At 36.3% G+C, this 21,627-nt stretch overlaps 2 protein-coding genes across 4 annotated transcripts in view; one reads left to right on the forward strand and one right to left on the reverse strand.

Moving 5' to 3' along the window:
- LOC134853034 (uncharacterized) overlaps positions 1–21,627 on the forward strand; it is a 273,968-nt gene that overhangs the window by 46,508 nt on the left and 205,833 nt on the right. The window lies entirely within an intron of this gene.
- Positions 9,327–20,281, reverse strand: LOC134853031 (dynein regulatory complex subunit 4-like). Its single transcript, XM_063868955.1, has 4 exons — positions 19,769–20,281; positions 10,985–11,128; positions 10,651–10,785; positions 9,327–10,482 (listed from the first exon to the last, which is right to left on the reverse strand). Exons 1-4 carry the CDS (start codon positions 19,976–19,978, stop codon positions 9,484–9,486), a joined length of 1,488 nt encoding a protein of 495 aa, XP_063725025.1. The 5' UTR covers positions 19,979–20,281; the 3' UTR covers positions 9,327–9,483.

Genomic DNA, 21,627 nt, shown 5'->3' on the forward strand with positions numbered 1-21,627 from the left:
CCTAATGACGAAAACCCTAATTTTGTTAATCAGCCCGTATTATACCCTACATTCTCATAGACATCATTTTATTACTTTACTAATCCACTATCACTACCATTATTTAGCACCCCCCATGACAACGAACAATGCAGCACTCAACTCTACCTTTTAAAATGGCACTCACACCAAAACAATTTACACAGATGGGTTATAAATACTCACTAATCAGGTTCACCGCTCCCAAAATTAACGAACATTCTGTCGACCAATATGATCATAACATCATAAGACTTAACGAAGACATCTTTCTAAACGACGACCAAATTGCTAACCCACAAAAACAGAAAGATTCTTCATTAAAACACCATATGTTTGCACCCTCAAATTTTAGATAAGAAAAGCGACCACGTCAATTCAACTGCACTCCGTGATATTCAAGCTTATGATTCAGACTTTAACAAATTTAACCTTTTTTCACTAACCTTTCATTTCCTCATACCTACAGAACGCGATTTGCACTCTTCACACGACGTCATGTTACGAACTAAACGAACACACACTTATACTTACTATAAATTCATCCAAGATTCTTACACTCAAAGTACACCAGCACGACATATTCACCATAGATATCAAAACATTAACTCTAAATACACCTCACCATTCTTTCTTATCTTCACTTATTCACTTATTATATGAAGACACTAACCTACAAGGCATCCTCCGCAACTACGATCCCATCACCCAGATGTAAATATTCCGTCCCTAAACCAAAATCTTCATCGCAGACGAATCCCGCCCACTAATCGTCCCACACGAATTCCTACAGCCCGTTGAAATCCCAATCCTAGAAATTATCCATAAAACCAGATATAATCAAAAGTTTAAAACCTCATTCAAAATAAACCTTGTGAACTCTCACCTAGCACTGAAGAGCACATTATCATTAAAGCATTCGAATTGCTTTGACAACTTCTTCAAACTAAGTACATCATCCGTTTGATAGCTAAATTACTAACATCATCAGAGATCATCCACGACGTTTTTCCGCACGGATTCTTCACAGACGAATAAGTAATATGACTTAAATAATTTACTAATAAAATCGAACAAAACTTAACATTTTTTATAAATAGTCTTCACAGGCACGATCATCAATCATCTACAAAAAAGAAAAACGAAACAAAAAACAGACATTTTTTTTCTAGAATCACAAATTTCTATTAACCAATTTCAATTATTGAAGCAGTAAAATTTTCCCCGTAAGAAGCAATTAATTGATATATAAATTCTTTCATTGTAAAAATATTTTTACAATGAAAATAAATTGATAATTTCAACCCCCCAAATCAAGCAGTAATAATAGTAATTTCAAAGTTGTCAATTAATAAACGTTGCCTATAAAATTAAAAGCAGTACTAACCTTTTCAAAGACACTTCTTTATAGTTTAAATATTCACTAGCCCACAATTCTATCCACAATTGCACAGCTCGCCCACGAAGAATTGTTTAAAATTTTGAATTTAAGTTTTAACTTTCACTGATAACAACTTTAACCAGTTTTAACACTTTTCAATTTTTTCTTTAACCCGGTTGGAAAGGAATTATATAATATTCCAAAATAACCAACGAAAGCTTAAAAAACACCACAAACGGCAACTTAACAGCATGACTAAGAAAAGAAAACCCACGGTACCCAAACTGGATTAACACCAGGTTAGAACTGGATAAATTATTCTTTCGAAGACTACTTTTAAGTCTGAACACAAAAGAACAAAAAACAAAACGTCGAAAAACAAACTCAAAACAAACAATTTGATTTTTGAGAAAAATTCAAAACCAAGACAAAAAAAGCAAAAAAAAAAACAGTATTAAAAAGGCACGAAAAGTTGAACACAAACAGGACCCTCCAAAAAAGAGAGCATGAAATTATACCCCACTCCTGGCCTAACCCACCAGAGAGGACGTCCTGAGCATGCTCTTAAGCCGGCCTCACCCACCGTGATACATCCGCGCTTCGTGACCCACAACTCTATTGTGGACGAGAGTTATTTAAGTTTGAGTAGCTCTTAAAAATAACCGAACTAAACAAAAACGCTTTTGCGATAAAAACTAATGCAAGATCATAACTAAAAACAAAATTGACAAAGATTTGTATATGTAAATAATACAATGCAGTATATAGATATCATACAGCCCAAAAATGAGTAGCAAGGAACTTGACAACCCAATCACACTCCAACTACGGAATGGCAAAACACACCCGTCACTAGACTCACCGGATTTAAAGTACGACTTAGCATCGCAGCAGAGGAAACCAATTGCAACCGAACAATTGCAATCTCGATGTTCAAGTATACGTACAGATCCAAGTCACCAGGCACTGCATCCAAAGTCAAACTGCATACATACATGCCCTTCCCGAACGAGATTGGAACATTGCTATTCTCTAAATCAACCAAATCAACACTCATCACAACCGATCAGAAATCATAATACGATCTCCCGAAACGATCGTGATAACAACTCTTCTTTCAAACCAGAAAAAAGAACATGCTCGCAACTTCTAAAGAAAGACACCATCATCCATCCTCCACTACAAGAACACTGAAGAACTAAAACTCTCTAAACCCCGGATGGGTGGAACCAGATCTAAAATAGAATTTAATATTGGATATTATTCTGATATTTTATCTCTATAAAATATTGAATACTAACCAATCATACTCCATCAAACAAACAACCCACTTATTGCTAAGTGTTGAAACTACTTGTAGTTTTAACACCAGAATAAGTTGAATTAGGCTTAGAAAACAGTTGTTCTCATTCTGGAACTAACTCGTATAAACCGCTGTACAATAGATCTATTGAGACTAGAAGATATACGAGTAAAATATAGATTGGTATTAGACTAAGAAGTTGCACGAATCTATCCGGCCGAAAATAAGATAGCATGACGAGCAGACGGTGTACCTTATCTGAAATTACTCTATGAGTATACCCAAAAGGATATAACTCAATGTGGAAAAAAGACGTTGAAACCTCCAACAATACCCCCCCCCCCCGCCACCGCAGTGAAATATAGGGCTCTACCCCGCTCTTCAAAACAAACGAACTGTTGTTTTTTTAGTGGTTAAAATGGGTGAATGCGTGCTGGTACGATAAACCTGATGATACAAGAAAGAGCAAATGAATTCACAGTTATCAAACTGTTCGCAATGTCAATTTTCATTGGATTACGACACTGCTATAAAACGTTTTGAAATTGAAATTGAAAGTTGGAGGGGAATAAAAAAAAGCCAAACTTGATTTTTGACAATTGACCTCGAGGGATAAAAGTTTTCGCTTTTAAAGAATAAAAAGAAATTGTGAAAAGAGTGAAGAGTGATTGCAAAAATTTGATTTCAGATTTCATACACATAATTTTACGGTCCAAGATTTTTTGCAAATCACAGGGATCTAGTTTTGGGAGGCCAACAAATTGAAGGGGACCCAATGTTCCAAGAGAAGAACATATTGGCTACCTGACGAAAGCAACTATTTGTGAGCTTGAAAGTCAAAAGAATGAAAAATAATTTAAACATCCGCTGAAAACATTTTACATATTTGCAATTTATTCGAGTACTTGCATTCCTCTCTAATTATCCAGACATTTGCAATTAATCCAAACCCATAACTTACACCTTATATTGTCCATAGAAATAAAAGAAGATTTGCGGCGTATGAAACTGTTAAAGTAACACAATTTCTTGTGGTTGCACATTTTTTTATCATGGAAAAATCTTCAAAAGAAGTTAACAGAAGTTCATTTCACAGAATGGTAAATCTTGGTATGTCGCCATAAATGGTGCCACAAATGATTTTTTTTGAACCAGATATGATGCTTTGTAAGATTTCTATGGAACCATAATTTCAGTGAAAAGTTTTGGTGCGAGAAAAAGAAAGTTGATATTGGGGGATTGTAAACACAGCAATTAACTACAAACTTGCTCCGAATAACAAAAATGAAGCTCTCCAGCTGCTCTCATGAAGTCGTAGCCGTCAAAACTAATCCAATTATTTGTGTCTAAGGGTAAGTCCGTTGAGTTGAAGCTGGCTGCAGAAGTCAGCTAGTGAGGATAGACACGAAAACAATACATCAGACACCTAATGTATGTAGATTCAGCGGGTTGTTTCTCAAGTGGTCCCATGGGCAGTGAATTGAGTTCACTGGGGCGACCGAGATTCACTACTATCTACAATCCCGAAAGGGTTAAGTTGGTGGCAACTATTTTGTACTGCTCTATGTTGCTTGCCCCTTCTGTGTACTGCTCTTAGGGCTGCCTCGTCAATACAATCATAAGAATCTCCAAATGTAATTCAATTCAAATGCGTACACGTCTAATTACAGAAGGCTCTGAGTGGCCACAATATAAACTGTCAGGCAAATCTAAAGGAAGTTAACCTCCGCTAATTCCACTAGCACTAAACTGTTCTCGGTTTCTAGAGAATCCTATCTAGTCAACACACAGTGATTCCTTCACAAACACTCAGCTAAAATTATTAGTGTCTCTACGGATTACTATTCATTTGAGGTACTTCAGCTGATGTTTTCGTTATCTTCAAGAATTTTCCTTGACATTTTTTTACACTTAGTTTTAGTTAAGTCACGCCATCCCCTGTCACTCCTGACATCCGCTTAAATCACCCGTTTGCACAGGTTTTAAGACTATGTCCCTCCCCTTGACAACTCTGCCACGTACCATGCTCGGTTTCTTTGATCAATCTTTTCACGCTTATAAGATACCCGGTATGCGGTAGGTGTCACAACTTGACCAAGCAGACGAGTGCCATATTGTTCCAAGCAACTAATTCTGGACCCCAGTGACTTCAGCCCTCGATTTTAACTCAACCTCCCAACCAAACTATTTTTACTCAGTGACCCTCCCAGGGTCTTTGTTTTAATTAACCTGTTAGCATTCCGACCTCCCAAGAGTAGGGGGAGACCCTTTTTATGGGTATCTAATTCTTTTCAGTCATCTAAAATTTCTATCTGTTCTCTATTCCAATCCCGAACTTCTAGCTATCAGGGGAACCTAGTGCGTCTATTAGGGGTCAAATTAAATCAAAAAGTCATCTCCAGGGAGCCAAGGGAATTTCCCGTTCGCTCACTCCATTTAGGATACCTAATTTTCATGCCGCGGTCCTATTACTATCAATTTCCTCTGGATCTACTTTTCTTAAGGCTAGTCGAATTGCGATTAGTGTATCTTTTGCTAAGCTAATTTGAACCCAATTTTTACCAAGTCCACTTTGAATTAATTTTACTACTCCAAGATGGCAATGTTAAAGGTTTTCTTTGCAATTTTGGGGTAAAAACACTCAAAATTTAACTCAAGGTTGCCCAGGAATCACTTGGGTTCAGAACCCTATGGGGGTCCTAACTATCAAGTTCCATACTTATCCCATGAATATTTTTTAAGTTAGTTATCCCATTTCTAAGTTCCATTATCACTTTTCCCTGGAATCGGCTTTTTACATCGGAAGGAGTCGCTGGAGGGACTTCGTTCAAAAATATATTTTTTCGGGGTTCAAATTTTATGTCTTTTGGCGCAAAAAATAATTATGCCCTCATTTGCAATAAAGGGGTGTTTTTTCAATGGCTATTAGCTTCCGATCCAAGTGTTGACAATGGTTCAAAGGAGAACACAAGATGTATCTTGCCCTTACCTATCATCCCTCTAAATTTCCCTGCGTTCAATGGGGTCCAAGAAACGACTTCCGGAACTTAGGGATGGGTTTGTTTACTTAGAGTATAAAACCGGAAGTAGGGATTCTAGGAGTCTGGGGTTCCAAACATAAGCTTCCCTCAACAAGGCCTAGAGCATACAAAAATTTGAGCTTAAAACGACTGCTAGTTGGCGAGTTCTGATAGTGCCAATTACACTTCCGGGACCGTTATCACTTGTCCCCCATGGGTCTGAGGGGTCCCGTTTTTCGTATGCACGGGTCAGATCTCTAGTATGACTCCTCTGAGTGTCATAAGGATAGCTTCCTTATTTCCGATTTGGGGGGATCGCCGATTTTCTTTTATAGAAAACAAGTTTATCGAGAAAAGTTTATTTTCTGGCATAGGGGTGACGATATCTTCCAAGCAAGAACTGTTTCGAATTCGACCATTTGTTCTCTGTGCTAATTAACTTAATGACTGATCTATTTTACGCACAGTTTACTATTAGCCTTACCTTACTGCATGCAAGTCCCATGGTAAAATGTTGTACGTTCAGTTCTTATTTTGGCTAAAGGGTCTTAGGATCACCAATCCTACACCCAAAATCAAAATTTTATCAGAAAAGATTGAATGTTTCAAAAAATTGTTGAAACGGAACCGAAACACAGATTGCAACTAAATGTATCATGTTTGATAATGATTTCGTGTAATATAAAAAAAGTATATTTTTTTTATTTAAAAACGTTTTTTTTTCCAGAGATAACACCTTATATGGTGCATGATGAACACTTCAGTTTATTCTACAGCTTTCCTAGTGGTTAAGAAACGTTTGCATGATAATTTTAGCAGTAGAAAAAAAATGTAAGAGCTATCGAAAAAAAATTGTGATCGGAGTCTAACTGTTCATCTTTCAAGCAAACCGTTTATGTATGTGTATGATTGCTCATTATCTTATATAGTAAGCAAACCGATTTTGCTAATAATCCAAAAACTTGCTAAGGATGTAATCTTTTTTTATTTTGGCGAAATTGAGTCTGTCGAAAATAAAATTATAATACGTTTCTTAGTTTTGAAAAACTCAAAGTCAGTTTCAACGCCCACTCATTCTTGATTTCAAAGATACTTAAAGAGCTGATTCAGCGCTAATCAGCTTAGAGTTACATCTGTTAGAGCCTCTGTCATCTACGCCAATATATTCTTTAGCACTGACTCACCGCTGATTTCCTGTTTTGAACCCCTTTTATGGGAGGCAATTTATTAATTCGGAGTCAATAAGTTTGATTGGATGAACTCCAATTTTGCAATCACTTGTATGCATGATTTTTCTACCAGTTAAAAAAACTTTTTCACAGCTTTCGAAAACGTTCATGCTCGGAGTCTAATTAGACATTTTCCATGCAAACCATATAGGAATGTGTGTGATTGCATGTTGCCATCTACAGTAAGCAACCCGGATCTGCAAATAATCCAAACATTCGTCGAAGATGTTATTCCTGATTTGTTGTCAAGGAACTTGAGTCTGTCAAACGTAAACTTTCGTTACTTGGATTTGGATATTTCAAAATAAAGACAAGACGTAAATAAAACAAATACTGATTTATAATTGAAAAAAAAAGCTGCAAATAGTCAACTCAGTGTTGAATGGGCACTGTTAAACCACTTAATTAGCTCTTTTTGAATTATTTGGATTGCTATTGTTGTTTTTCAGTTGTCTGCAGTTATCTTGCATGACTTATTCAACGCTGATTCGGCGCTGAATTTCTCTGGTTTCAAACCAATAATAGGAAACCACCCGAATCCAAGTTTAGGCGTAAGTAATCGATTACAACTGATTATTATGACAATTTTTGGACAATTTTAATGGATTATAATTACCAAAATTAGATGTTTAAAGTATTTATAATTGATTATAATCGTGATTTTTTCCTAGAAATTAAAATATTTTATAATCAACTATAATTGATTATAGTTCATACAAAAAGCCTTTAAAATCAATTATAATCGATTATAATCTCCTATTTTGCCAAAATTTGCCAAACCGAATCAATATTTGAACTATATCTTATGGGTTATTAACTTTGTGTCAATAACAAAATCTCTAAGAGAAAGATCTCTTGTCACACTTTGGTTCATCTGAACACAAAGTTTTACCACGAAACAAAAGTTTCATAGAGATCTTTTCATTTTATCTGAAAGGTTCCCTCGGTAGGTGAAAAATAAATCTTCCGAATCAATCATGAAACTGAATCAGTTTGCTGATGTTTTGAAGGTTAAAAAAGCTTAAGTTTTGCATTATAAAATAATTTTGATGGGGAAGAAAAGAAAAAATCTCAAAAATTTGAATTGATTTGAAAATTTTAAAAACAGATTTCTATTTTTTCACAGGAACCAACGTCTAGGAAAAATATAAAGTATAAGCAAATTGGTGTAACTTCGAAGACAAAATGGGCAAACAAAAGGGATTATGATCTATTATAATCAATTATAATGAATTTGTGTGCAACATTCATGAATTAGAAATCGGACTAAAAACAATGGATTATAATGTATTATAATTGATTTCAATTCTATCGAAAAATAGACGTTTAAAAATCGATTATAGTCGATTAAATGTTTTATAATTGATTAAATTTTGATTTCAAAAAGAGAGGTTATAATCGATATTAATTGATTAAAATCGATTGTTTCTCAATTTTAGTAGGAATGGTACCAAAATTGTGACATAATCGATTATTAACGCTTGAAAATGGATGCGGACAATTACTCTTTTCGAGTCAATAGATTTAGAAATGTATCAAATTATATCGTTTTAAAAATTTAACCGATTATTGGTCAAGATTTCAGTCTTGTATTTTAAATTGTTCCAATGAAAACACCAAAGCGTTATCTGCCAATTCTCAGTATATTGTTCGAAAGAAAACAAAATTCGCAACCACTTGTATGTACAATTATTCTATCAGTTAAAAAAGTTTGCTCGCACCGGCGAACCTGTCGCGAAAGTCTGGAAATGGCTAATTTTTGTCGCGCCGGTCCCGCTGTTTCCTGAGCTGCGCTGGTTGCGCCGTTTCCTGCTTGGTCGCGAAAATCGCGGCTAAGCTTTTCGGTCGCGAAAATCTAGGCATACCATATATGGGTGGCGATGTTTCGGTCGAGCTATCCCCGTTTCGTTCGCGAAATTCGCGACGGACCAATGTGGCTAATTTCGGTCATTACTAATTTCGGCTGCGAATGTTTGGACATGCCAAAAATTTGTCTGGAAAGTCTGGACATGAATCTGGGACCTTGTCTCGTGACTGAACTATTTCTACTAATTGAGCAAAACACTGTAAGAAACATGCAACTAAACTCGGAGCAATATCAAGATGACTTTTCCGATATCGTTTGAGTTCTTTCTCATCCCAATGGAATCACTGACAGCAATTCTTTTCAAAACAGCTGATAGAACAATAAAAATGTATTTTCACAAGGACCATTGTATTCTAAAATCTGTACTTATTGGATGGCTTTTGAAATATAAGAAACTTATTTGGTTTTTAAATATGATGAGCTATATTAAAGCCTTACCGCTACAATTTTTGGTCATTGATTGCTATGCGTTATTTCCAGATTTGTATTGGAGATTGAAAAGCAAAAAAAAAAGATTATCACACTCTTCAAAAGTTTGCTCTGAAAATCAAAAAGTTGTGCTTATAAAATAGCTCATCTTATCAACGCTTTACAATTTCGTTTAAAAAAGGCAAACAGCATGCAACGTAACTTTTCTTTTTTCCATTTTTGCGGATCTATATGGGTCAGTTGGATGCGGCGACCAGCCCAGCGGGACCCTGTCCCAGTGCCTGGCCTGACACGGTGGACTCCAGGGGTTTAAAGCCCAGTTCGTCAATCGGGATCCCGAACGAGCTCAACTTGGCCTCGTAAGTCCGCATGAGGTCGTTGTGTGCCTTACACACTCTCGCCAACTCGTACTGGAGGTCCTTGATGGCGCTGTTCTTGGCGTCCAGAACATCCTCCAATTTACGAGTTACCACGGACAGAGCAGTCGGGTCCAGGTTAGAAGCCGACAACACCTCGTTCAGCTGCGCCTCCTTCTTTTCCAACGTGTCAGCGAGCGCCCCCAGTTTCTTTTCCAGGAGCAGGTTCTTAAAACTGGACTTCTGCTGCACTTCCTGGATGGCCTTCAAAAACTTCTTGTAGAGTTCATCTCTCTCCGTTTGTGTCTTGTCGAACCTCTGCTCTAGTGTCTCATGTTCCCACTTCAAGTTGCGATGCTCCTCCGAGAGTATCTTCAGTCTGGACTTGGTGGAGGCCAGGGCAGTCTTGTCCTTCTCGTAGTTGGCCAGTTGGCGTCTCAGTTCTGCCACCTCCTCCTTGGCCTTGTTGAGTGGCTCGGTGAGGCGCTTGTTCTCCGACTTGATCTCGTTCATCATCTTCTCCTTCTTCTCCGCCTGGTCCTTCATAGTCTCCACCTGTTCCTTGAGGGAGTTGATGAGAGCGAGGTTGTTGAGGGTGATGTCGTTGTAGTAGTTCTTGATGTCGCTGAACGCCTTCTCGTGGTTCTTCATCAGAGTGTTGATCTGGGTGTTCTTCCGCTCCTCTATCTCGTGGATCTCCGTCTTCCTCCGCAACTCCAGCTCGTCCCTCAGATCCCGCATCTTCTTCTCGTACTTGCCCTCTATCTCCCTCACCTGTCGCTCGAAGTCACTCCTCATCTTGGACATGAGCTCGTCATTCTTCAACTGCAGGTCTTTGATCACATCCTCGTGCGACAACTCCTTCTCCTTCAAGTCCACCTGAACACACGACACATTACTACGCCATCGTAGGCAGTGAAACTTAACTTTACGCATTCTATCCAGTTGGAACTAACTCATCTTAATTGTTTCCGCCCTAATTTTTTTTAAACTTCAGCTCTAATTGCACTTAATGAAGTGATAGCACATGCACTATCTATTGTGTACCTTGAGGGACCTGGTGTTCTGGCGCAATTCGTTCTCCGAGTGGCGGTGGTCGTCCTGGGCCAGTTTGATGGCCACTGCCCCGTCCGCCTTCAGCTCACTGATCTTGTTCTGGTGCTCGTAGATCAAATGCTTCACCTGTTCACAACATCACACAACATCACCACTCATAACCTCAAACCATACGCTTCAATAGCCACACACATCAGGAAGTTTGTAACAGTTAATGCTTGACTTTAGGTTTATGTTTCTGTTCCATTGTGGGTACGCATACATATATTATGTTGTGATCTATTGTGATGATGGGAGGGGGAGGGGAGGGGGAGGGGGGACATACCTTCTGCTTGTAGACCTTGATCTCCACCTGGTGTCTCTCCTCCGCATCCTCCATCTCCTTGTCCTTGTTCCTCATCTCCGCCCTGCTCTCGTCCAGCTGTCGCTTCGTGATCTCCCAGAACGTGTTGATCTTGTCACGCTCCAACTAAACACGCAACACACATTTTACTCATTATACTCACTACAACATTAACACGTACACAACTCCCGCATTATATATCTATCATTTATAAACGTTACTATGGAAAAATTTGAGAGAAGAGTGCATATCGACCAGAGTTCAGGAAGCTGTAACTGAAAAAAAAAATGTGATTAAACTTTTCAGTATAAGAGTTTCAGTTAGGCAGAAACCTGCTGAATGCCAACCAAAAAATTCAATAACGATTACAACTATAATAGTTGTCATTTTTTAAAAATGACACCCAGATTTTGTACCCCGGATTCAGAGCTGCACACAACTTCAAATACAAATCTTCATTCATGAGTTTTTGGGAAACTTCATTCTCTAAATTTATCATATGTTTAAACTCATTTTTGAGTAGAAATTGCATATCAAAATCTTTGTTGTAAAAGGTGGGTAAACTGCTGAGTTTTTTCTTCTGTTTTTCAGTTTTCCTCAATTTTTGCATCAGATATTTTAGTTTGAATTTGTTGGTTTACTATGGGAATTACAAACAAACATACGCCATTACAGAATCAGAGGCGCCTGAAAACGGGCTCGAATTCCACGGCATTCTTGCGATAAGATTTCATTTTGTTGTAAATGCAATGATTTTTACAGTAAATGGAATCTTTAGTGCAAACAATTTTTTTATTATGATTATGATTATCAGTCCTGAAACGATAAACTTCATCAAAGTGTTTCAAGCAATTATATTTTTCTGTGCATCCCGGGTTGACCTCCATACATGAAACGCTCGTGATACAATTCCATGCAAGAAAATTGCTCATCAGACATTTCCATAACGGTGTGTATAGAGAAAAAGTTCATAACACCTCTCAGATATATAAAAATCGTATTATTTGTGATATTCACTTGACAATAGAAAACTTAAAACTTCAAAAAGCAGGCAAAATAGTTTTTTTGGCCAGGAAACCTTTTTTCTGATTATTAATTTTTTCAACGACCCTTTATTCGTGAAATTGTGTCTATAGCGTAGCACAGACTGCGTTTTTTTTTACATAAATGAATAAAAAAAGACCATGATTTTGGTGTGAACCCAGATTTAATTTTTAAGCTTTCAGATGACAGAATAAATTGTTTTTTTTTTCCAGTTTACCACCACGCTCAAAAATCACAACAAAAATTTGTCCAAAAGGTTATGAACGATAACTTACATGAAAAACATTGTTTTGATATTTTGTTCATTTGATCGCGCTTACATATTTTTATTACAGTTTTATTGCATCCAAAGTCATTTAAATAGATGTTATCATCAACCTAACTTCAACAAATCAAAGGGGGACTGGAATCAGCCAAATAATTTTTATTTTTCAATTTGTCAAACAGAATTGGCCACATGTTTTCAACTACTAAATTGTTAAATATTTTCTTAAAGTTTGTTGAGCTAAGTAAGGGGCTCACTTTGATATAATTGTGTTTGTGATCGACCGGGTATTTTTGGCGTAATTTTTGATTAACTGAGAAAAACCAAAATGAACAATTTTTGGGGTAAAACTTTGGGCCCGAATTTCGCAAAACAAATTACACCATATTAATTCTGCTAAAATTTTAAGCAAGTTTTTTCTTGATAAGTTTTCACCTAAACTCAAACCAATTTAAAAAAAACGCGTTTTAAGATGTTGGTCTTTAAAAAATTGGTTCTCTATGAATTCGTTTCGAAATTTTACTTATGTATTCCATTTTTCTTTATACAAATAACTTTAAACACTCTGAAACATCGTTTTGATCAAAAAAGTAAGTAATCAAATATAAGGCAGCCTGAGCTATAGTTGTTTTGAGTTTTTTTTCTTAGCATCGCTATTGTCTTAAAGGAAAATTCTTTACAATTTTAAATAACGCAATTTTGTTTAATTTTGTCTTGGCCAGACCATGATTTCGGCTAAATCAAAAATGCCTTAGAATTTATTTCTCGTATTTATCTTTTTGGAGGGCATTTATAATATTTTTGCTAAGTAATTTTGTTGTTCTACTGTATAAAATATTGCAGAAAAAAATATATTTTAAGTCTTTTATACAGAAGAACAACAAGGTTACTTAGCAAAAATATTATAAGAGCCCACCAAAAAGATAAAAACGAGAAAAAAAATGCTTATACATTTTTGATTTAGCCAAAATAATGGTCTCGCTTTGACCAAAACAAAATTGAACAAAATTGCGGTCTTGAAAATTGTTTTAAAATGATACAAAATTTACGCTAAGTTATTTGTACGCGGAATCCACGAAACTTTCGTAAGTGCAACGAACTTACATTTTGGAACATATATAAAGATTTATCTCTGGAATCCCAGAATATAGAGACACAAAATTGTGCGCCTATCCAGTGTGCAGTTTGGCCTCGTAATGAAACGAATTCAAAGTGTTTATTTTAAGCCAGTGTAAAAATAAGAACGGCGTCGAAAAAATGTACACAATTTGATACGAAACGAAACTTTGCAATATATTGAGAGTATTTTATTCCGATATTGAGTAATTTTGGCTCTTTCCCACCGCCCCCCCCCCCTCCCCCCGATATTTGAATTTCAGTTTGGAAAAACACCTGTTAACATTGACACATTTTAATGAACTTTTGCATAGTGATCAAACTAATGTTCCAGTTCCACCCCTCTTGATTTTTTCCTGAAATTCATTACATGAAAGTCTATTTGAATGGAAATTTCATGTTATGAGCTGCATCAAAACGTGTCAGCGTGAATAGTTGGGCAATTTTTTACAACATTTCTAACATGAAAAATTCCGTTTGACCAACTTTTGAACAGCTTTGTTTCGTATGTAGTTTATCGAGGGGGTGGGAAACTGGAAAGGAGCCTGGGAAAGAGCCGAATTTTGAAGTTGTCTAAACGCTCATGGTTGAAGTTTTGTATATGTTTTTCAGTGCAGGACTGAATCCATGTTATGGATTCAGGCTGCAATTTTAATAGTATTTCAAATTAAAATTTATATGTCTTCCAGCTCTATTAGTTATCGACTTTGTAGCTTACCATTTGTATACACAGGTATATGCCTACCCGAAGTTCTTTTATTCAAATTTTATTATTTTTTTGCTTATAGCTTCCTGAACTATGGTCGACATAGACTATTTCCTCAAAACTTTACATTGTAACTTTAATAAATCAATTATATGTAAAACGCTTACTTATTAGCTTTTTTAAAACTTTTTAATCTCATGAAACCCCTCATTAAACCATAAAACTGATGGGTTTTTTTCCGTCCCCCAACCTCACTCAAACATGAATTATATGGTCTAACGAGCGGTCTTACAAGGTTAATAATGCAGACCAAAAATGTTTGTCATTGCCTAATTAGTCTACATGCCATTTTTCATGACAATCGGACAAAGTGAACAGAAACTTCAAATATAAAAATTTACAGGTGGGGGGAGAGGAAAAAGAGCGAACTGATGCTTATATAAAGTGGGAGAAGAGAAAAAAGAGCCAAAGTTTGTTTCTTTTGTAGACATAGGGGCTCTTTTCTATTTTCCCACCCTCTCGTAAAATTTAAAAATAAAGCTGTTGAAAAATTGTTCACACGGCATTTTGCATGTAAGAAATGTTGTGAAAGTTTGCTCACCTGTTCACGCTGACGCGTTTTAATGCAGGTTATAACATGAAAAGTCATTTTAAATAAGTTTTCATATATTAAATTTCCAAAAAAATCAAATGGGGGGAACTGGAAAAGAGCCCAAAATGGTTACTTTTTCACCATGAAAAGTTTCATTTCATTATGTCAAAGTAAAATTAGTTTTCAAAACTTGAATTCAATTGTGGGTGGGGGAGTGGAAAAGAGCCACAGAAACAAATGGTAATAATCAAAAACACGGCAAAAAAAATGATGCACTTGGCTCTTTTTTCACGGCCTAATTAGTCCGCATAGAAGTTTTCATAACAATCGGGAAATTTGAACTATCAAGTGAATGGGAGATGCTTCAATGGGACAAAATTTGATCATTATTTCCTTCAAAATATGAACTGATTTCATTCTTCAAATGAAAAGTGAGAAAAATTTGCCGTGAATACATATTCCGGATCGCATATTTAATTTACTCAATTTCAACCCGCGCTAAATTAAGCGGTAAATTTCCAGATTATCAAAACGAGCATTCAAATTAAGATCAGTTCGCTTAAAATTTCAGTAAAAACCAATTGCAGTCAAAGACGTGAAAATGATGCAAGTAGCTTTGATAGGAATCTCCTTGATTGTCAGCGCTTTTGCTTCTCCGGGTCCGATCTACATCCGACCGGACCAGAAGGACGACCTGGACATGGATCGGGGATTTAAAACATGTATGGCCTGTACTATGGGAATAGGGACGGTCAGCACCGTCGTCGGCTCCGCTGTCAAAATGCTGATGCCGAAAATGTCGGACTACTGCGACAAAGTCTCAAACGAGGACGCTAAAACGATGTGCAAAGAGTTTGCTGATAAAAATGGGGAAGCTTTTGTCGAGGTGATATTGGCTGTGCTCGATCCAAACACCTTCTGCGGAGCTGTAGGAGCTTGTTGATAAAGGGAATACAAAACTGCAATTAAAACAACTTTGAACGTTTTGAATTTCAACAACCAAGCAAATTTATATTTCAAATACTATTTTCCAAAAAGATTTGAATTCCTTTGAGAACGTTTCGACTCTTTTCCACCAACCCCTGATGGTGGGAAGAAGGAAAAAAGCGAGGTGGGAGATGTGAGGTGCGAGGACGGGGGGAGAAGAGTTCCAACTTGGATATTCGAAAAAAAGGTATTGATGTAAGAAACGTGAGGTAAGAAACAAGAAAATCTCTTCTTGTGAAGAAAGAAAGAGAACCTAGTCTAATTTACGCACCAACTGCTTAAACTATTCTCATATGGAAGATACTTCGGGGAATTGTGTAGCACAGAAATTAACGTCCGAGAGTCTACGATCGAGATATTTTGTGTTCGAATCTATATCGGTAGGGCTGATTGGTGTAGAGTAGTTGAAGCCCTGCGCTTGAAACGCCCAAGTGACCCTCTATATGCCTAAATCCTAACAGCTTCCTATTTGCGGAATGAAGAGCTCAGTCATACCCGCCCTTACAAATCAAGAGACTACGGGGTTCAAGGTCAAGAGATCGAGGGGCAACTGCTCCACATGCAACAACATTTTTAACAACACAAACAGGGTTTCCTGTTTTATTTGCCCACCTCATCAATTAATTTTATGGTGTAACGAGGGGTTTTACAAGTTTAAAGATGAAGACTAAATATGTTTTTCTTGGGCTCTTTTTTTAAATTATGAACACCAAATATGTGAACTGTAACAATACTAGTAAAAAAATTGACCCCCCACCTCATATAAGCATCGATTTTATGGTGTAACGCGTGGTTTTACAAGATTAATTATGATGACCAAATATGTTTGTCATGTCCTAATCAGTCCGTATGCCTGATAATTTATTTTGTAACAACCTGACATTTTGAACGAAAATTTGAACAGAAAAGTTACTCTAAAAATTTAGCAGGTGGGGGAAAAGAAAAAGAGCCTTAGTTTTTTTCTGCATGCCCCTTATAACCTATTAGGGCTATTTTTCCCTTTTCCCCACGTCACAAAAGCATCAATTTTACGGTGTAACGAGGGGTTTTACAGAGTTAGTTATGGAGACCAAATATGTTTTTCATGGCCTAATCAGATCGCATGCCAATTTCAGTAACATTCGTATCACGTGAACAAAATTTCAGCGATGAAATTTTTCAGGTGGGAGGAGGGGGGGAAGCCCATAATAGTTAAGTGCTTACAACATATACTGGAGACAGAAAATAATGCAATCAAACAGTTTGTAGGATTTTTTGAATTTCCCGGATAATTTTATTCACTAGTAAGCAAAACAAAGTTAAGACTTCTTCTGAAAAGTCCACCGCACCCTCAAAGCGCACAAACACTCAAAAAACTTGGTTTGGTCGTGTAATGAAACAATAAGAGTCCAACTAGTCGAAAAAATGTAGGGCGAACCTATTCAGCTCAAAAAAGGAAAATAAAAAAGCGTAAAAAAAATCAAAAATATTTTAAAATTAACCAGAAGTTATGAAGTCCCTCTCAACCTCAAACACAGTCAGGCACATAAAACACAATTTTTTCTCGTCGATAGACAGTATGAGGCAAATGAGCCAATATAATATATGTCGAAATCTATCAAGCCAAAAAAAGAAAAAAAAACATGCCAGAATAAAAAGTTATCATGAAAAACTTGAGCTCTAATTCTATTCAGTTTTTAAATTTTTGGAGCACTCCAGAGTTGAACATAAAACATACGTTGCCGTTAAAACGCCTGAAAACAAGTTCACTAAGCCATGAAAAAAAAATTAAGCCGAATTCAGTTGGGCAGAAAAAAGTTTTTGACTCTTTTCCAGTTTTCCACCCCCCCTGGTAAAATTACAAAATTATGCGACTCAAAAATCAAAGGGGGGACTGGAAAAAAGCCAAGTTTTAAACAGAAAAAAACGGAGTCAATTTTAGTAGAATTACAGGCTGCAGAAATCGTTTGAAAAAAAAACAGATTCTGTCAGATTATCACCCATGACCTTTAGCATCTCAGGTGTGTTTGTTACCTCCAGACTAAGTGTGCCGAATACGCTTAGAAACTTGAATTCATTATGAACTAAGGTACCAATTGATTCGAGTGATTCTGTTAACCCAAAAAAATTTCTACATTCCAAATTAATACCGCTTGCTAATCGCAAGCATAATCAATAAATCAATGAAGAAACTATTTGGTGCACAAAGTGAAACGCAAAAAACAGTAGAAAACAGAAGAAAAAAGCTCCATAGCTACAATTGACAGCTTTTTTATTGAATTTTTACTCAAAATGAGTTGCACTAACTGGTAGTTTGGTAAAATGAAACTGTTTGTTGAAGTTTTGTATATGATTTTCAGTACAGGCCTGAATCCATGTTTAAAAAAATTGGTTTCAGGCTGCAATTTAAGGCTCTTTTTCCTCCCCCCCCCCCACCTCACACGAGCATCAATTTTATGATCTAACGAGTGATTTTAAAAGGTTTATTATGAAGACCAAACATGTTTGTCAGGGCCTAATTAGTCTGCATGTCAATTTTCACGACAATAGGAGAAAGTGAACACTTGTTTTACTTTGCAGGTGGGGGAAAAAGAAAAAGAGCCCAATTTAAATAGTATTTTAAAATAAAATTTAAATGTCTTCCAGCTCTAATAGTTATCGACCTTGTAGGTTACCATTTGTATGCACAGGTATATGCCTACCCGAAGTTCTTTAACTCAAATTATTATTCTTATTTTTTTGTTTATAGCTTCCTAAACTATGGTCGACATACACTCTTTCCTCAAAATTTTACATTATAAGTTTAATAAATTAATTATATGTAAAAAGCTTACGTTTTAGCTTTTTTTTAAAACTTTTTAATCTCATAAAACTCCTGTAAGGAGCCGACATAATTATTCATACCCTATCACTTAGATTTTTATCAGAGTTAATGTGGGGAAATTTTTTCTCCAAAATTCTCAACCAACATTTTACCCCAAAAATAAGTCATTTTGGCTTTGAATCTTTTCAATTTATCAAAAATTACGCTGAAACTATTTTTTTAATTGATGCAAAATATATATCACAAGAAGCCTGGGCTCTTTTTCCTTTTCCCCCCACCTGCAAAATTTTTAGAGTCATTTTTCTGTTCAAATTGTCGGATTGATACAAAATTTGGCATACGGACTGATTAGGACATGACAAACATATTTGGTCTTCATAATTAACCTTGTAAAACCACGCGTTACACCATAAAATCGATCCATATGTGAGGTGAGGGGGAAAAGGAAAAAGAGCCGAAGCCTGTGTAAAAAGCTTCTTGTGATATATATTTCTCATCAATTAACAAAATAGTTTCAGCGTAATTTTTGATTAATTGAAAAAGCTTCTCACACAGCTCAACAAAATCTTTGCTTAAAAACAAATCTTAAACAATATACTCAAATTTTTGGATATTTGACCCTTCTAAAATTTTGTTGGGCTGTGTAAGAAGCTTTTTGTGATATATATTTCTCATCAATTAACAAAAAAGTTTCAGCGTAATTTTTCAATTAATTGAAAAAAGCCAAAATGGGCTTTTTTCCAGTTCCCCCCTTTCAAATTTAATTTTGAAAAGTCTATTTAACGTTGTCATAACGCAATGAAATATAGCGTGGTGAACAAATTGACAATTCTGAACAGATTTTGTTCTTCATACTTTACAGCGTAACATCACGCATTTAGCCGTCAAAACACGTAAAACAAACACAAAACTCGGTAATTTGAAAGGGGGGAACTGAAAAAGTACCCCAAAATGACCCCTTTTTTGGGGTAAAATGTTGGCTGAGAATTTCGGAGAAAAAATTCCTCCTCACTAATTCTGATGAAATTCTAAGAAAATTTTGTTCTTTTCACTTTTTGTCTAATCTTAACCCAAATTGAGAAAAACTATTTTGAAAATTCAAGTTTTGTTCATTTTGTCCGGATCATTTAAATCAGCACTGTATTGCCCCCCTCTTTAAAAGTACAAGAAGAACAGCCGCCCCTTGTGAGATATGAGGATGGATAGTGGATAGCTCAAGGGGGTTTTGATGGGTGGTGTGGTGTGAGTGTTACCTGGAAGTAGTTCCTCTCCTCCCTCTCCCGGTCCATCTCCTCCCGCATGCGCACCACCGCCTCCTCCAACTGCTGGGGGGTCATGTCCTGGGTCGCTATCCCATCTATCACAGTCGGACCCCCGCCTGCGCCCGCCCCCTTGCCCCCCTTGGCACTCTTCTTCTTGCCACCCCCACTCTTCTTCCCCTTCTTCCCCTTCTTCCCAGGCATCGCTCACCAACTACTAGGAGTTAGTAGTAGTTGTAACTAACAAGTGTATAATAATTAAAACAGAAGGCGCCAAATCCAAGTTTCAAATGTGAAATCAAAAAAATATTGTCGTTGATTAAGGAATCGTATTTTTTCGATTAATATAGGCGACAGTGCGCAGTATTTTTTGTCTCAATTATCAGCGTACTTTAAAATACTATCGTATGTTTCAACTGACTAGAATGTGGCATGCAATGCTCTCTTTACTTCTTAAACGCAGGTGTTTGCGTGTGTGTTTCAGACGCACGTTTTTATTTTTATCATACGAGAATATTTTTGATCTGGTTTTTGTGGTTATTGAAAACAAACACGTGCGATAAAAACAATGAGACAAAACAATTGGCAAGACACTTTGCTCTTATGAGGAATTGGGCTCTTTTCCCTTCTGTACCCTCCACTTCACACGAGCATCAAATCAATTGTTACGAGTGCTTTTAAAGTCAGTTCCAGTGTGAAAAGATTTTCCCAATTTAACCTCGCACCAGTAAAATTTAAAAGCCCTGAACAGCAGATTAGGTTTTGCTTCAATTTTAAGGCTATTACATTGTTTCCTCCAATTTTTGCTCACAATATGTTTGTTCCGACCATTTGAAATAACTAGAGAAATTTGTAATCGGGTGCGTTTAAGTTTTTATTAATTTTTTTTTTTGCTGTGCAAAATCAAGTACCGCAATTAGTCATCGGATTGGGTCGAGTGACATATCAAGTCAGTTCAGTCGCAAAATGAACGACATTAAAAGTTGTTGAAAAATTTCTCTCAGTGTCGAGAAAAACTGGATGGAAATTTTTGATTTTTGGTCTAATTTCGACATAATAAGGTAAGAGTACAGGCTTATGGTAGCCTATTTATGCTTAGATTAAGCAGTTTTACTCAATTTAAAATAATTGTTGGAGTTTTTAGAGCCATTTTGGTAATCAAAATCTTCAAAAATTTAAGAAACTTTGGCAAAAAAAAGTAGAAAAATTTTTGTGAAATTTTTAAAAATTGTTCTTACATTTTTTTCGTTTTTTTTAGTCGTTTTTCTAGAAACCTTGATTTCCAATAGACCTTTGTGAATATGGCTGTCTCATTTGCCTAATTTCTAATTTTTTGTTCACATTTTTTATCGCACCACACAGAAAAAACGACAGTTATTTGATTTGAATAAACTTTTTATTTTTTCAAATTTTTCAAGACTATAGTCGGAACATTCTGAGCTATTTGCACAGTAAGCAGCTATGCTTGTTTCAATTGCCATTGCTCGACCACTGTTCTGACGCTTTTGTAAAGTTGAATTGTGAGACTTGTTCATACGGCAATTTGCATAAAAGAGTTTTTGTATAAATCTATTCGAAAGTTCACGATGACACGTTATATTGCAGCGTAGAACATCAAAAATCAATTTAAACAGAGTTTTGTCTAAATCAAATTTCGGAAACTGAAGCGGGAGCTGCAAAAGGGCCACGCTTCGTCTTCAAGTGTGTTTCAGTTTCTTTTTTTTGTTTTCCCTGCAAAATCAGCTACTACAGTTAAGCATTGGAATGGGTCGAGTGATACATCATATAAAAGCCCTCTTAGGCGTAATTGGAACAATATTAGGAAAATCTGTAGTTTTTGTGAAACAAGGCGA

This window comes from Symsagittifera roscoffensis, chromosome 8, assembly GCF_963678635.1.
Source record: "Symsagittifera roscoffensis chromosome 8, txSymRosc1.1, whole genome shotgun sequence".
Lineage (NCBI taxonomy): Eukaryota > Metazoa > Xenacoelomorpha > Acoela > Convolutidae > Symsagittifera > Symsagittifera roscoffensis.